The sequence below is a fragment of the Lingula anatina genome, chromosome 5 (genome assembly GCF_051362555.1).
Source record: "Lingula anatina isolate TDL-2025a chromosome 5, LinAna3.0, whole genome shotgun sequence".
NCBI classification, from domain to species: domain Eukaryota; kingdom Metazoa; phylum Brachiopoda; class Lingulata; order Lingulida; family Lingulidae; genus Lingula; species Lingula anatina.
The window spans coordinates 12,656,360-12,673,941 of NC_141771.1; the positions used below are offsets into that span (position 1 = coordinate 12,656,360).

Below are 17,582 nucleotides of genomic sequence, written 5' to 3' on the forward strand. Positions count from 1 at the left end.
TCATACAATAAGATACATAAAAAAATTGGTAGTACGATTATCAAAGGCAAGTTGATTGCATTGGTCCTTCTATTTTGACCTTTGTGCCATTGCATCTGGTCCACCTTACTTTAACATGCTTGGTATAAATTAGACATTACACAACTTAATTACCCTAAAATATATCCCCTACAGAGATAATTGGTAGTGTAGCATTCAATATTATAAGGTCTCGCCTTATTCAAAGCATTAAAAATGGAATAACACTGATGCAGTAAATTATCCATATATTTTTCTCCTATGACAGTGATGCTTCATTCAGTGATATTGATGGTAAATGGTTGCATTTGTCATTTCTAGTTATTAAGTACATTAAAGCTTTTTATATTAAGTTTTTTCTCCTTATATTATACCTATGGTTCATCTATACAGCAACACCTTAACAAAGACCTCAAGGACTTGAAGACTTTTGGAATATAAAAAGGGCAATTTTCTGTCATTTGTAAGTGTGCTAAAGAAAGGAAAAAATATTTCTGGCAAACTTTGTACTTATACACACTGATGATAAAACAATTTATGAGTGACCACAAAACTAAAAAAAAAAAAAGAATAAAACTTATATATTAAATAATACAAAAAGTAGTAATTTTATTGGGTTTATTTAACTGAACACATACTATGTAAAATTGGCACTTTTAGCGTCTAAACAGATAAAATCTATACTTATTAACAGTACTTTAGTTGAGATCTTCTCTCAAAAATTTTTGTGGATCATTCTGACTAGATCTTAATATTTATGGCCACAGTGACTGGCTGTTTGCTTAATTTTATTTTAGCTAAAAAATTAAAAATATTCTAAACAGAAGCATTATGACATAACTTTTATCAATCCTGACCCGTGAACCTTTTCACTTAAATTCCACTAGTCAACCACTGTCATTTATGACCTTGACCTGTGAACCCTGCCCTTTGCCCTCTTCCACCTCGCCAAGTCCCCCTGCCTCCTCCCCTGTACCCACCCCCACCCCTACCCCCACCCCTACCCCTTTGACCACCACCATATCTCCCATACTCCTTGTATTGTGCATCCACTGGTGGCTTCCTGTCTTTCTTTCTGACCTGTGTCCACTCTTCTCTGGCCGGTGAGTGCCCACTGGGGCTGGACTTACGGGCTCTGTTATCATGGCTGGAATGCACTGAAATATCTGAGTCAGAAATATGTTCATTTGAAGTAGAGGTGGAGAGGCGGCTGGCACTGGAGTCTGTCGTGCTGGATGAGAATTGGGTCATCAATGGCTGGCCTCCTGTAAATGCGTCACTGTGTGCTGGCTGTGACAGAGTACTGTCACTTGTCAAAGTCTCTCCAGCGTATGTCTGAGCTCCTCTACCACTGACGGAAGCCATCTTAGGAGAAGGTGTGGGGAAATCACTCACACTTCTACGATACCCATCCCTTTGGCCTGCTGCTTCACGTGTACTATTGCCATGCTGATTTCTGCCACCTCTTTGCGAATGTTGCCCCTTTTGTGTATTCTGACCTTGTGAAATTCCATTCCAGTTCTTAAAATCACGGTGTACCTGATACACAGAGCTTTGTTCCCTTTGTTTATTCCTATTACTACTATTGCCGGGGGTGATATTTTGCCTCCCTGAGCCCATTTTGTCTGAGATGGCACCTCCTATGTGCTGTACATCAGGAGCACTTACACTTTTCCCTCTGGTAGTAGTGTCAGACTCCCACTGAGAACTGTACCCTGCAGGACCTACGTAGCTGACAGAATGCTTCAGTTGGCCTGGTGCTTGCCTGTTGTTCTCTCCATTTGAGTGCATGGGAGAACTGCAATCACGGAATGTCACGTTCCGTCCATTGTTCTCACTTACATCTGAAGCACTGCTCCCAACAGAATCACAACTGAAGACTGGGGTCTTTGGACTCTGACCCACTGGCCTTGAACTTTGACCTACTGGCCTTGAACTTTGGCCCACTGACATTGACCTTTGACCTAGAGGCCTGGAGCCTGAATCAAACTGGTTCTCGCTCAAGTTCAAATTTTGCGCTGACATTCTTCGGTTCTGTGGCACCTCCTGAGGTATGTTAAACACTGGCTGTGATTGTGCGTGAAATAAACCATGAGAATGCCCCTTCTCGGGCCTCACCGTCTGTGGACTGTGACTTGGACTGGGGGAGTTGTGAGGCAGTGAGGTTCTGATGGGAGAACTCTGGCGTGGCTGTTGTATTATACTCAGTCCTTTCCCAAGCTGCTTGAAGGTGGGTGGCTGTGTGTGCTTGGGAGTACCATGAGCCACAACAGCTGCCCATCCCTGGTCTGGGGCTGGAATAGAAATTCATAATAATAATTATTATAATAACAATATTTAATGTTATATTCATCTCTATGAGACATCTAATAAATAAATAATTAAAAATAAATAAATGGCTAGATGGGTTACATGCTTAATAGAGCAACTAAATGTAAGATTTCATATCATGCTTACATAAATAATATAAGTTTTGTGCTGCAACACATTAATCATGCCAACTACCAACAGTGGGAAATTGATATACAGTATTTTTATACAAGATATTATAAGTGTTTAAAGGGAGATTGTTACTGCCCATTATCTTTTCCTTATGTACTGATCTGACATCACAATGATGCGCTCTTTTAAGAAATGGAAAAGTTTTACAAAGAGAGGAGAAAATCTGGCTGAATTCAAAAACAGAATGCCATCATGTCTGAACTGACGTTTAAAGTCCAATGGCGAGTTGGGGACCACAATGTTGGAAGGCACCCTGGGGGTGTTCAGAGCTGAGGCACTTTGACTGTGACGCAGGAACTGGAGGGAAGTGAATGATTCTGAAGAGGGGACTGCAGCTGGTGCTGCCACCTGTTTTAGTGTCAACAGCACTGTCTTCTGCTCCACTTTGGAAGAGCTCTGAGGATCAATGATGTACGACAGTTTGACACTGCGTGGTTGCTTGATTTTGGGCTGAAAAGAAAAAATAATCCCATTAAAAGAAACGTTTTTATTACATGACGCCTGACGTTTTACAACAGCGAATTTTTCAAAATTTATGGTGCATACTTATTTACTCCTACATTCAATGAGTATCATTTCATTTATAAGCACTCCAACTTTTAAAATTAAATGGTAACACTGTTCAAATAAAAAATAGGCTGCTCTACAGAAAAGTACCACCATTTAATTCGGTCTTTTTTTTTTGTATGCTATCATGTATAATTAAAATGGAAAAATTCCAATTTTATTACAGTGTACATTTTACCCCTTACCTCAAATGTGACAATACAATCCACAGTGATGGGTAACTCAGAGCCAATCTGCCACTTCTCCATGATATAAGGAGGCTAAAACACAACATGAACAGTGTGTTTTTATTGCATTCCTACACAACCAATTCTAATCCCTAAACACATATTTTCCCAGATTTTTTTCTGGGCTTACAATTTAAACTGAATTGCTAGGTATATATATATATATATATATATATATATATATATATATATATATATATATAAGTGCAATTTACATATTATTTAATCAACAAATTCATAAATTAAATTTGCTTATGGCTGTGCCTAGGTAAAACAGAGTAGCTATCCATAACAAGGTAGGGTTTGAAGATACCATCTTTCATTTACAAGCTAATAGTATGCTATATCCAATTTTGAAAAGGGGACCTTTCTGAAGTATGTTTTACTGCCATGGTAACTTCTTCAGCTGCCTTTGACCATAATAAAAGTGTGAATTCAAAACAGTTTCATTGGATCCCACTTTCTGATAGTTAAAAGTTTTCATTTACGACAGATCCACATATTTGTTCACCTTCACCTGAACAGGTAATTCAGTTGTGACCAAGTTTTTTTTAGAGCAAACAGGCTAAACAGTGAACAGGTAAATCAATTAAGTGGAACTAGCGAAAATGAAAACTTTTAACCATAAAATTAAAAGCTGTGTTACCTGTGTGAGTTTGACTGTAGTGAAAGCTGCCCCAGAGCTGGTAAAGATGACATCTCTGATACACGTCACGAGTGTCACATCGTCCTCGTCTTCAGTGTCATACTCCAAATACAGCTTCCACTTGTGTTCCTGGTAATCAACATCAGTTGAAACTGGTTAAGCTGGTGACTTAGTTATTTGAAACATAAGCTTAGGAATTATTTTCATATAGCAATTTTTTTACAATGTTAAAACTGGTCCCACACCAGCAAAATATCAAAGCTGGGACAGTTGAATTTTGTAAATTTGTTTAGTTCAGCTTTCAAATTGGCTTACTGATTTTCAGACTGACTGCTCTTGAGAAGGTTTACCAATTTAAAGTTTTTTTTGTTTTTTTTTTGGACAGCCTTCAGCCCATGGCCAGAGGAGGGAGGGTTGGGTGGTTCAAACGAATTGCCCTCTTTGCTGGTTGAAGGTATGCTCTGGATAAAATTTGATATAAATACAAGAAAGTTTCATGGTTAAAGGTCCAACTTTTTGAGATAAAGCCCCCCCCACCCTTTACTGAAATTGCTGGCTATGGGCCTGAGACTGTAACATCTTCATAACCTCCAGCACCAAAAGCAATTTGTGATTTTATTATTATGACATAATTTTTAACTGTTGCACAAACCTGTTGATTTGCACCTTGTCTAAGATGACAACCTAACAGTAATGTTAGGGTGAGAGTCTTGTTCACTGCATTGGTCTTGTTACTAGGGGACTGCACCTGTACATATACAAGATAACAGTTCATTAATAAACAGAGTTATAATGATATTGTATGATGTGTTCAAGGCTTTCCAAGAGAGCTGTCCAGATAGCCACTGACTTCAGAAGACGGCCTATATTTCCAAAGATGGCTTACATATTTTTTGGGAGGAAATGACGGGTTAGTTCGTCAGGACTTTCCGGACTTGCTCGGTTGGTTTCACATTTTGGACTCTCTGTACCCAAAATCCTGGGAAACCCCTGTGCCTGATACAAGTTATTGTTTTGATAGCATTCTTCTCTACATGCTAATAGTTTATTCAGACCAGGCTTTACTTTGTTCTTTGGCTTTCAGCACTTTGTTTTCTCTCCCTCTCCCACAAAAAAAACATTATAATCAATATGTTCCAATTCATTCTTCAATCCAACATATTAAAAATGTTTGTTTTCTCACTATGGCAATTGAGATCAAATCACAACACATATTTACATATATCCTGTTGCCAATTTGCTTCCAATCAGGCAATAAGAATAATCCAGTTATGATATGCTAAATAATGCAATTAGTGTTAAGTTGTTACACCTTGTATCTTGTTTTATATTGAACCACCCCAGAAATAAGAGAAACATGTCCATATATATATATATATATATATATATATATATATATATATATATATATATATATATATATATATATATATATGTTACCTTAGCTAAAGGAGGGAAGTTCTGCAGCTGCATATTGTGAGCCTGAAGCAGCTGGACCTCTGTCTAAAAGAAAAAAAAACTGAACATTTAAGATTCTGCACATGTACCTCAAGCATTTTATACTGAAAAACGATTAATTCTAGATCCAGATTTACCAAAGACTGTCAGCCTAGCTTAGAATGCCTCTGATAAAAATGACTATGTTAAAAATATTATTATATTAAATAATTTTAAACATTTCTAAAGAGACATAGCACACTTTTACATACTGTGTGAAGCATGACACTTAACCCATTCATGAAGACATCAGGCAACTTTGCACCCAAGTCAATCAGAAATCTAATTTCACAAAACAATACGCAAGTACTATATCAATCATTAATCAAATGGGAATTTAATTTCCACAAAGTTCATATTCACCAGTAACTCTATCCTGTGTCCATAAGAAGACATCCCCAGTGCCAGCAGATCGTCTTGTGTCAGAAGCAGAAGACGTTTCCCGTTGATATTGTTGTCTCTGAAGATTTCAGCATACTGGGCCAAATCCCCTCCCTGGCTTTCATTACTGATCTGCATCAACCACTGTTGCTGTAAAATATATGATAGTCATGGCTTTAATTACTGATTTGCATCAACCACTGTTGCTGTAAAATATATGATAGACGTGGCTTTAATTACTGATTTGCATCAACCACTGTTGCTGTAAAATATATGATAGTCATGGCTTTAATTACTGATTTGCATCAACCACTGTTGCTGTAAAATATATGATAGACGTGGCTTTAATTACTGATTTGCATCAACCACTGTAACAGTTGCTATAGATATATCATACAAGTAGCCTTTGTTACTATTCTGCACCAGCCAATGCTGCTGCAAAAATGCAAAAGATGTCACATCTTTACTACATACAATTCACTTACATTATGTCCTCCTTTTTGTGACAAACATATAAGTTTTTTAAGTAACACATCTAAACCTTTTGACAGCAATCAATAACAATGAAATCACACAAATATTATATTCTTGCTCTAAGAAGCACAAAAAAATGAGTCCAGAGTCCATCTACTCACCACATCCACTTCCCTCCAGTTGCTCACATCGTATGCATCCAGTTGCTGTAATACAATGAATGGTGATCATTTGCAAGAATATATACCTTAAAAGACCTACACGCTGTTATATAACACAAATGTGAACGTAGTTATTAAGAGAGAACACTCCCAGAGACGCAAATTAAGTCAATTGAAATTGTCATCACTTCTTAACCATCTGAATAACTGTCCACCTTGGTAATGTCATCAAAACTTGTGAAGAATATTTTGAGACAAATTAACATTGATGTAAACATAACCTCCATCACTGATGTAGGTGATATAAATAGTTATTGTTAATATGTTATATTCTACATTTTAAGTTTTCATCTTGATTCAACCAAGTGTCCAAGCAAAGAGTTCACAACCCTGCATTTCAGTTCATTATATTGATAATTTTTGGTTACAATTACCACAACTTTGAACTGTGACTCTAAATTTTTCTCTCTTTCTTTCAGTTTGGTTTCTCTTGCAGCTAATTCTCTTTCCTTGGCGCTTAGCTCGCGTTCTGCTCTCTTCAGTCTGTCCAATGTGGCCTCGATCTCCTTCCTCCAGTCCTGTTTGTGTTCCAGGAATGAATTTGTCATGTCAGACACACTTTCTATAAGTAAAGGTAAAAATAAGTAACATAAACTAGAAAAGTAGAAAACACACACTAAAGACAGAGACTTCCACAAGGGAAGTATTTAGTTTTATAAATAGTCTGACATAACGACTTGGATCAACTTTAAAACCAATACTCAGTTCAGATTTGTCCACCTGAAGATGGTCTTGGGATCACATTGGGTCACATTTCTCAAAATTTAAGATCCAGCATGAAAATCAATTTCGATTCTATCTTTTTCTTAGTTCAAAACAATTGGATGAATCAAAAGCTTTATTTTGATAAAAAAAAATAGTTTTTTTATAAACTTAGGAACACATGGACCGAGTAATCTTACCCCAAGGAAATGGTAATGTAAAACATTTTTTTGTGAGAAAACAAACGGTCTCCAGCACTCCTTACCATCATGTACTATAGTGTCCAGAGTGGTCAATATCTGTCTAAATGATGATCTGTCCTTGGGCGCCTCCAGCCAACATTGCTGCATCAACTGTGCAAAACACGTTGGACAGGTGCTTGGAATGGTCAGCCTCTGGAACAAGTTATAGCACACATGTCAAGTCTAGTTATTGTTGGTATCAGAAGTCTGCCATGTTAGCCACTGGTCCTACACCTACAGACGGTAAATTTTTGTTTGGACAGAATGTGTGGATTGATTGGTCGTACATGGCCATTTGATTTTTTCTATGGGTTTTTAAAGAGATTTCAGTTAAATTATTATTATTTTTTTTAATGGAACTGTTACATGAGATTCTAAAAAAGAAAACAAAATTCATTTATGTTTTGTTGGATAATGGGCATATATGATGACCTCTCTCCACCACCAACCAGGCCAACTGGAACCCCTCAATACCCTCAACCTACCTCTCCTCTCTCCACCACCAGCCAGGCCACCTGGAACCCCTCAATACCCTCAACCTACCTCTCCTCTCTCCACCACCAGCCAGGCCACCTGGAACCCCTCAATACCCTCAACCTACCTCTCCTCTCTCCACCACCAGCCAGGCCACCTAGAACCCCTCAATACCCTCAACCTACCTCTCCTCTCTCCACCACCAGCCAGGCCACCTGGAACCCCTCAATACCCCTAACCTACCTCTCCTCTCTCCACCACCAGCCAGGCCACCTGGAACCGCTCAAAACCCCTAACCTACCTCTCCTCTCTCCACCACAAGCCAGGCCACCTGGAAACCCTCAATACCCTCAACCTACCTCTCCTCTCTCCACCACCAGCCAGGCCACCTGGAACCCCTCAATACCTTTAAAGGGGACCTCGTGAGTTAATAACTCCCACAAAACCACCCCATAGGACCACGTGTCACAGGTCTCGGACACAGGTAAACTCTGGATCACCTACAATTGTAGTATATTACAGCTTCTTTGGTAATAAATATACACTGATGAAGTCCCTATTTAAAGCTGCGCAACTTGTTAGAATTAAGCAGTATTGATTTTTGAAAACTTTTTTTTAAATCAACAGCTAATACTGAAAATGTTATTTTCATAAGAATATTTCAATGTCACATGGATGACCTCATTCTGAGGAAATTGCTCAATATACACATTATTATTACTATTAGAATATTGGATGTAAACAATTACTATACCAGTTGTTGATTGAAGAATTTTACTTTTAAACTTGAAAAAGTGAAATATAAGAATAAGTGGGACACTTGAAAAATAGAAAAAAAAATCTGTATTCCATGCTTACCTCAGGGGCCATCCATGGGAAGGTACCTGCCAGAGACATTTTAGTGGTACTGCCCATTATTCTGCTAGCACCAAAGTCACAAATCTGAAATAGATAAAAACATCAGTCTGCATATAAAAACATCAATATGGTGTGATATATAAGTATTTGAAGATATTCACTAGCCTTACTCTTATTAGGAATACTAAATATTATTCTCAGACTACTGATTGGAATATATTTTCAAGCTTAACGTTTTGTTACTTATTGGATATAAATATTGCTCTTAGACTATCAAAGAACTCATAAATAAACAAATAAATGGACAGAAAGAAAATATCTTACCTTACACACCCAGTCTGCAGATATCACAACTGCAATAATCAATGTTTTAATTTTTTTATATAAGTCTCTTCATAAAGAAGTCTTAGATTAAGAGTCTGGGCAAGCACCAACATACTGGTAAGTTTCTTTAGTAAAAAGTGTAAAAATATTTTACTACAACTTCAGAAAATACCTTGCATTCAAATATCAAAACCTCAATTATTTACCACTGACTTGAACTAGCACGCTTAAGAAAAAAAAGAGATAAGACATCATAAAAGTGCTGTTTTTCCTTGCAAAAGCAATGCAAACCCTACCATTTTTTGACTTGAGATCTCTGTGAATGACTCTGACTGGGGCCTCTGTGTGTAAATAGTTCATGCCTGGAATGACAGAAAATATGTTAGGTGTGACTAGATTCTGTTAGGTGTGACATTATTGTGTGACATCATTGTTTTGGTGTGACAGCATTATGTTCATATGACATGTATTTATTGTAACATAATGTGCACTATGTACTGTATTAGGCGTAACATACCACCAAGGCAAACTGAATGATACACATTTCAGCTCATATTGTCAATTCTAATCAGTAAACAATTGGCATTATGACAACAAATGCAACAGGTCACGTATGTTGTGCCGTAAGTTAGTACCTAAGAGATGTGCATTGATCAACACTTTCTTGACCCTATGCAGTATTTCCTGTCTCAAACAGAAACCTACCCAGGGCAACATCATTAGCCCATTCCAGGATTTGTGTGAAATCCAGCACATTCTCCGGCTGCTGGAGGAATGCATATAGTGAGCCCAGTGGTGCGTATTCTGTAAAAAGAAAAAAAAACCTTCATATATAAATTATATTTTAAAAAGTATAATTGTTAAAAGAATATAAATGAAGTCAAATCACTGATATATTAATATATTAATGTCAGTGTAATTCAACTCAGAAAACATGTTTGAATTACTTGACACATGTCTGAATGGAACTTTGGCTGACAAACCAAATGAGGTTCTAGAATAGTATTTTTGTTCCTTTTTCTTTTCCTGTTTTGATAATTTTCTAGGAATGTATCATTTAAGAGTTGGATAAGAATGTATATGTCATGGTCAGGACAAAGATGTGTAGTATACATCAAAGTTTTCATAGAATCAATGATATAATTACCAGTGACAATGGAATAATGTGGCTCCTTGGTGACTGCTCCATAGAACTGAATGATGTTTCTGTGACTGACAACTCCCAAAATCTCAGCCTGCAGAAAAGACAAGAAAAAAAGCTAAAATATTTATCCACTCCATTGTAATTCCTGAAACTTCCCCTTCCCTCCCTCTCTCTCTCTCTCTTTCAATATACTGTCATGATTATAAGTCACACAACAACTAATTGAACATTTTCTGATGTGTGTACGCATACAGGCTGAAGAGAAAATTATAGGGCAAAACACAATGGCAATGGAAATAAGAAGACTTTCCCTTCCCTCCCCCTCTCTCTCTTTCAATATACTAGTATAACATGTACAGCAACAGAATTACAGCACCCTCAGAATCACAGTGCTATCTCTCTGTGATTATCACCTGTTTGTCAAACTTTTCACAACTGTTCCTCTATTTTCAGCATCAACTTCACATAGTGATATTTTCAACACCACCACTGTATCTACATGAACTTTTCAGTTTTTGTTCTCAAGTAAGACCTTGTCAGTCATCAAATATATATATTATACCTCTTTATCCAACACTAGCAGTCTCTTTACTGCCACCTCTCTATCCTGTGACTTCCACAGTGCCCTGTACACACAGCCAAAGGTTCCTCCACCACAGCGTTCATAAAATTCCAGGTCCTTGATATCTATCTCATACAGGGCTGCCATGTTGACTATTCTTTTTCTGGAAAGTAGATGAATCATGATAAAATAAACCTCCGTGAATGACTTCATTGAATCTTTTCATAAAAGGACTCAATCATAATGTACGTCTGCATCAATCAATGTATATTTTACATGTGTAATTGTTCAATTTTGTGATTTTTAAGTTATACAAGTAATTATACAGATTAAAACAAACGTCAAGGTTCTAAGGGCATGATCGATGGACATTTGACAATGGCTCCTTTTCCATTGTAAGTCAGCTTCATAGTCAACTAGATGAACTTAATCTCTGCAAAAAACTATATTTATTGTAAGGTCTGAAAGCAATCATTTCAACTACTTTCAACTTTCACTCAGAAAATGTCCCTTGGCAAACCGGGGGGGGGGGGGGGGGGGGGGGGGGGGGGGTCACATATTTCCTTTACTCGGTATTTTGGTGTCTGATCGTGATTAAGGTGCAAAATTCTAACTTAGTAGGTTTGGCCAGTAATTTATAAATGTCCATCAAAGCGTGTGTCTACAGTAAGATGTTCTCGGTTGCCATCGAGTACCGATATATCAAGATTCAAGGCATCGCCGCTCAGCAAATCAATAAAATTATTACGATTCTTCCTTTGACTGCAAAGCATTACACTTAAGTCTTACCTAGTTTATCGCCATCAGCACTGTCGCTTTTTTCTGCGTACATTGATCCACGTGTATTAAAAAGAATACGAAGTGTGTAAGGAAAACTATATTTTCCCCGATACTCTTTCTCCTTCCCGGTGTGGCGTGTAGGGCTCGGAGCGTGAACCATCCGTTCTGCACATGCGCACAAAGCGCAGGCAAATCTGAGAGACTTCGGCGTGTACAGTCCGTCTCTATCGATTTATCAAAACATTACGCTCGATTTATATAAGATTTGATAAGTAGAGGTATTTAACAGATGATAAGAAACATGGAGTACGATGTTTGTTTACTTTTAAGAGCCATTTACTTCAGGAAAACACAGCATGTAGGAGGAAATCACTAAGAGTGGAGGGACTGAGGAAGGCTGATATCGGCGATTTTTTGGTCTACTTCAAAAGAACAAAGTAGAAAAAAGGGGGAAAATCATCTACCAGTTGGCAAGTAAGTCTAACGTATGTTTTACTTGTTGATGTCAATTTGTAACCTTACACAGCAGGTAGAGTTACTACTACTAGTAAGTATAATGTACATGTACTACTCAGAGTAGTGCCCACCAATATTTCATAATGACAAAATCAAAAATGTGTCGAAATGTGTCTTCACTCTTCGGTGTATTAACAAAATTACTTGAATTACCTGGACAGTAAAGATACACACAGTTGCAGTAGAAATAAACATTTTCTGCACACTGATGCTGAGAATTGCCTTTAAATTTGGTGAATGACAATTCTGTATGTTTATTATTGATTTTAAGTTATTATTACTTAGGCAAGTCCTCTCTATCTGAAATGTTTGGAATTTCGTTGCTGAATTAATATACAATGTTGCACACTATAACAGACATTTGATTGTTAAACTAATATGTTTTAATTTGATTCTTACTACAGTGCACAGCCTAGGTTTTTTTCATAGCCATTGTTAACTGAATCGGTCTGTGGGAAGGAGTACTCAACATATGCTTATTTCTTTAATTGTCTTAAGTAATTCATCAACTAAGATCTATGTTGTTTGACTTAAAATGTGAGAAGAACTATTATAACAAGCTGTAAATGCAGAGCCCTGGAATCATTATTTCAACACGTGAAAGAAAGATGAATTTTGCCCTTGTAGATAAAATTCACTTTTTGGGCTTGTAATAAAGAACAAACATACATGTACCTAATATTTCATTGAAAATTGGCAAATCTCTGATGAAAATTATGTATTTTTAAATCGTTCTTATATATATATATATATATATATATATATATATATATATATATATACACCTTCTTTAAGTTAATCATATAATCAGATATATTCTAAATTTAACTATGTAGTAAGTACAAAATATACGTACGTGTATGGAGAGTTGTTGGTTTCCTTGTAAAGAAAGTCAAACAGAAATAGTCTCATAATAGGAAGAAGGGTTTGTCTCCACCTTTGTTATTAGGTAATTTCTTAATTACCTTTCAGCTTGCAGGCTTGTATGTATGGTCCTTACCAAGATAATCATTAAGTTAAAAAAATTAAAATTTTATTTAGCTTATTCTTTTTCTAAAGCACTGAAACAAGGATATTAAAGTAGGTCACCTGTTAGATTTTTTAACTTGATTATATGGTCTTAACCATCTGTATGTCTGAAATCAAGTGAGTTTTTTTATCACAGGTGGACTGTTTTCAGTTTGAATATCTTGAAGAATTGATTTGATTAAAGGTACATATGTTTGTGTCACTTTGACTCAGTTAAAATGTCATTTGGCTTAAGCTCAGAGCTAATCACCTGTCAGTTTTTGTCATTATGAGAACAATGAAATGACAACTCTCAGGTACAGCATAAGTTTATATCAGGAGATAACATCACCAGTTACAGTTGATTGTTCTTAATATGTCTTATTGCAACATTATTATCTGATAACTTTCACTTACTTTTTAACCAGCCTAATCAAGATGACTGACACTTAAAGCATGATGGCTTTTAAAAGGAAGAAAAAACTCCTCCTCATATTGCCAGCAACTAGGAGCCACACTATTGGTGAACATTCAAATTTAAAACCTAATTAGATGGAAGTTATGGTCCCTCTTTTTCTGCAGAAGGCATAATGAGCAATGTTTTTATTTGTGACTTTATACATTTTCCAGCATGGCTACAAAAAATGACGACTTTATTACATTTATGAGGGAAGTGAAGCAGTACATACAGTACGGGAGACCGAGAGACTTTTTGGAAGACCCTAAAGAATTAAGGGAAATAAGAGAAAGAGCACAGACTCGTGTTTTAGATGATGAAGGTAAGTAGTTTGGCATATCTGATTGGTTTTTAAAATGAGTCCAGATGTCTGGCAAAGAAATCATATTTTCCATCTAAGTCAATTCTGATTCATGATATGCTCCTACCTCACCCTTACATTGCATCATCATGTGTGGCACAATATCTAGATATCACTCTGGCTGGTAAACCATTATTATCCAAGATATATGGTTGAATGGCTTCTATCCCTTTGCAGGATTCTTTATATTTTGTAGTAAACAATGAATATACGTTCTAAATTCCATGAGTATTTGATGTACGGGAATGCATATAAGTAACTTTTTTCTCTTCAGGAGACCTTTATTATGTTGGCAAAGGTGACAAATCAGGCATCAGACAAAGAGTTATTTAGGATGTAGAGGATATGTCTGGTACAAGATGACACAGGATGTAACAGAATATGTAAGTATGTCTGAGCAAAACAGGTACACTTTGTTTTAAGCTCTTCTATATAAAGATCTTCAGGTACATTTCTTAATATGTATGTATTATCAGATACTATTCTGATCAGAATAAGCCATATTAACTTATTGTACTTAATACACATGGAAATTCAAACATTAGCTTTTTGCTTTAAAGAGTTTTCTTATATTTTTACTCCCTGATGATGGTGACTGACAGTCACAGAAATATTGGAGGTAATACCAACATATTTTATAAGCTCTTGATAAAAATAATAACAATAATTTAAATTTATACGTACAGAGATAATGAAACTGTTCTCTCATTTTCTTATTATGTTCACTCCAAAGACAGTGTGTTTGTAAACTATTCAGATAGTGCCCATGTAGCATCAGTGACTAATTTGTAGTAGTTTAGGAGTTTTCAGTGTACTTGTAGTTTTATTATTTTTGCAAAATAATAGGAAGGATCACAATTGATATACATCAGAAAAATTTATCTTTCTGCTGCAGATTGAAGCGTGTGATGCATGCCAAAGACAAAGTAAGATAAAGACTTGGAGCCCAGAGCTTAATCCCATATCAGTCAGTGAGCCTCTGGAATTAATTGGGATGGATCTCATAGGTATAGTATCTATTGCTTTGAAGGTAGCAGAAATTTGTTTTCTCTCTCAGAAAGGAATATACCGTATTAGGGTTAGGGATTTCAAGGGATCATTCAAGTTTTCAGTCAGTGTTTATTCAATGCATTGATCTTCACCAGTGTGCTACCTAGAGTAAATTGATTAAATGTATCAATAATCAATATGTATGTCATGTAATTCAAAGGTTTATTAGAGCATCTGCACAAATGTTGGTAACATTCAAACTTTAAATTGTTGCCTCTGGTTACCTCCACAATATGAAGCTGTTCATAATGTTTCAAAGTGGTTTAATAGCATTTGTACTTGAACCTTAGTCGTACAAGTACAGGTGCTTATTTTGTAATATACTTCTCTTATGTATAGACATGGCATCACTCACAAAACACAGATTGAAAATGTCTCTTCTTGTATAGCATAAGAGATAAAATTAAACAAACCTTTCCTTTACATTTTATTGTAGATGACTAGTTTGATTTTTCTATTACCTATTTAGTCTGTACATTTGGTAGCTTGTCTTGTAGCATTTACCAAGTTATCAGAATATAAATTTTTTTTTTAATGTATCCCTCGAAATAGTAGCTTTATTTACTTAATTACTTGTTAAATTAACAGAAACTACAAGCTTTGAAAAAGCTTTTTCAGGTATAAAGGAATTTTTAACTGTCTTACACTTTTTTCACTCTTATTTACAGAATACAGAAGCTATCCTTAAAGGAGCTGGACTGAACAGTATCGACAACGCACACTGCAAGTGGTTTAGGGAATATGTTAGACAGAAAATTAGAAAGAGTGGAAGAAAGTCAGAGGATGAAGCATGCGACATAGCATTCTGCCAAAATAAAGGATACCATCGATGGATACAGTGCAGCACTTGCCAAAGTTGGCTACATACCATTTGTGCTAAAGTCAAATGTTCGAAAAAAAAAAACACTTCGTAAAACCCAGTTTACATGCCCAATTTGCATTTCTGTACAAGGTTAGCTGAAAATTGCACCTGTATTACTGGTTTAAAGTTTTCTCAACCCATAACATAATGCAATTTACATATATTTATATGATAGTACTGAAATCTGATAAAGTTTTTAAAATAGTTTTCGATGCAAACTGAGACTGAAATAAAAACTTAAAATTTTATTAGAACATTTGATTTAGTGCATGCTACTAAAGTGTATTGATTTAATGAAAAAAATTGATAATCATCCATTTGCAGGGATCCCAGGGACCTACTACATTGTCACTTATTTTAAATGTACATGACTTATTACTGTAAGGTGAGAATAAATAAAATAAAAGTCTTGTAACTAAGACAACTTGTTTTAGCATATTTATTCATTTTATGTAACTTTTCTCCTAGACCAGCATGTGTTGGTCTAAATAATTGTATTGATAACCAATATACATTTTGTAAAAGGCTCTATAAAGAAGAATAATAAATGCTGAAAGCAAAAGGATGTTACAGTAACAAAAAAAAATCATTTGAAAAAGCTTTCTAAATAGCTATATTGAATGTTTCCAATAACCATTAAATGAATAAGGTATCAATTCACCGAAAATAATGATAAGGTAAAAGTAAAAACTGAATGGAAACATATAAGTATACATCGTAGCAGTTATAGCTAATAATCTGTATGACAGTGAAATTAATTCATCAAAAAAAGTACTTCATATGAGTATATATGATATTGACCTTGTAAAGAACACACTGCAATAGTTACATTATACAAAATATACAAATAAGAGAATAAAAAAATGTATAAGAAATATTAGAAAATCAATCGGATGTGCTGTCCAAAACACTTTCGTTCTCACTAATTCTGTCAACACTTGATGTTGGTAAATATGAGGCATCTAAACAACCTTCTACACAACTTAATTTTCAATTGTCTCACTGCCTTTTGGCAAACCTTATATACCTCAGGACTCAAGTGATATATGCACAACTTCCAACTGTCTAGAAACCTACTTTACACTGACAGTACCAGCCACCGATGGGTCTAGTTTTTGCTACTGGAGGTCTGAATCCATGGGCTGTACTGGTGGCTAGATGTGTGCCTTGACTGTATTTTGGCTCTGATTCAATCAGGTGCTAGTGGTCTCTCACTATTTACCAAGCCAATAGGTTTTCACTGATGTCCTTGACATCAGAAGCCATTCATAGCATTTTGGCCTAAAAAAAATACAGTGCTATTACAAATAGTGCTGGTGTTGAAGCTTAAGTCACAAGTACATGTAACAAAACTAGGGTGTGTGTGATAGAGCCTTTCTTTTACTTTTCATGCTAAATAGATGTAAAAGGGGGTATTTACACAAAAAATTTAGTTGTAGAATATATACTTTAATCCCCATTAGGAGTGGGGTGGGTCAAGCCCACCCTATGCAAAAGGTCTCTATAGCATGAGTCTCTATATAAAGTAGGGGCCACCACAATGTATGCCTGCTGTTAAAATCATTACTATAAATTTGGATATCTGAAAAACATTTTACCTTTACTAATCCTTAGAAATGAGAATAGAAATAGATTATACTAACTGTATTTAGACTCCACTTCTCATCCATATTTTGCATTAATTTTTGATATTTCAAAATCAAAAAAAA

At 35.8% G+C, this 17,582-nt stretch overlaps 1 protein-coding gene and 1 long non-coding RNA gene across 4 annotated transcripts; one reads left to right on the plus strand and one right to left on the minus strand.

The window, feature by feature from the left end:
* Window positions 1-915: 915 nt before the first annotated feature.
* On the minus strand, window positions 916-11,754 carry LOC106165355 (mitogen-activated protein kinase kinase kinase 20). The gene is made up of 18 exons (XM_013543539.2): window positions 11,629-11,754; window positions 10,840-11,002; window positions 10,281-10,368; window positions 9,839-9,937; window positions 9,430-9,495; window positions 9,134-9,162; window positions 8,810-8,893; window positions 8,311-8,451; window positions 7,501-7,630; window positions 6,908-7,095; window positions 6,474-6,518; window positions 5,821-5,988; window positions 5,401-5,463; window positions 4,613-4,708; window positions 3,961-4,089; window positions 3,273-3,347; window positions 2,727-2,970; window positions 916-2,312 (listed from the first exon to the last, which is right to left on the minus strand). The coding sequence occupies exons 2-18, from the start codon at window positions 10,984-10,986 to the stop codon at window positions 916-918; spliced, it is 3,189 nt and encodes a 1,062-aa protein (XP_013398993.2). The 5' UTR covers window positions 10,987-11,002; window positions 11,629-11,754.
* Window positions 11,749-17,197, plus strand: LOC147761659 (uncharacterized). 3 transcript variants are annotated; one of them, XR_015334892.1, is made up of 6 exons: window positions 11,749-12,093; window positions 13,774-13,922; window positions 14,236-14,344; window positions 14,564-14,580; window positions 14,857-14,968; window positions 15,680-17,197. It is a non-coding gene; the product is annotated as an uncharacterized LOC147761659 (long non-coding RNA). The 3 variants fall into 3 exon arrangements; XR_015334890.1 differs by having other exon boundaries at window positions 14,236-14,580; XR_015334891.1 differs by lacking the exon at window positions 14,564-14,580 and having other exon boundaries at window positions 15,680-17,196.
* Window positions 17,198-17,582: the final 385 nt, after the last annotated feature.

What these genes read in the sequence shown, in the direction of transcription:
- LOC106165355 (XM_013543539.2), bottom strand. Translation starts at nt 10,986, where the DNA reads ATGGCAGCCCTGTATGAGATAGATATCAAGGACCTGGAATTTTATGAA. An exon ending in TGCTAGTGTTGGATAAAGAG is followed by an intron (nt 10,369 to 10,839) that starts GTATAATATATA and finishes TCTTTTCTGCAG; the next exon opens with GCTGAGATTTTGGGAGTTGT. An exon ending in ACATTATTCCATTGTCACTG is followed by an intron (nt 9,938 to 10,280) that starts GTAATTATATCA and finishes TTCTTTTTACAG; the next exon opens with AATACGCACCACTGGGCTCA.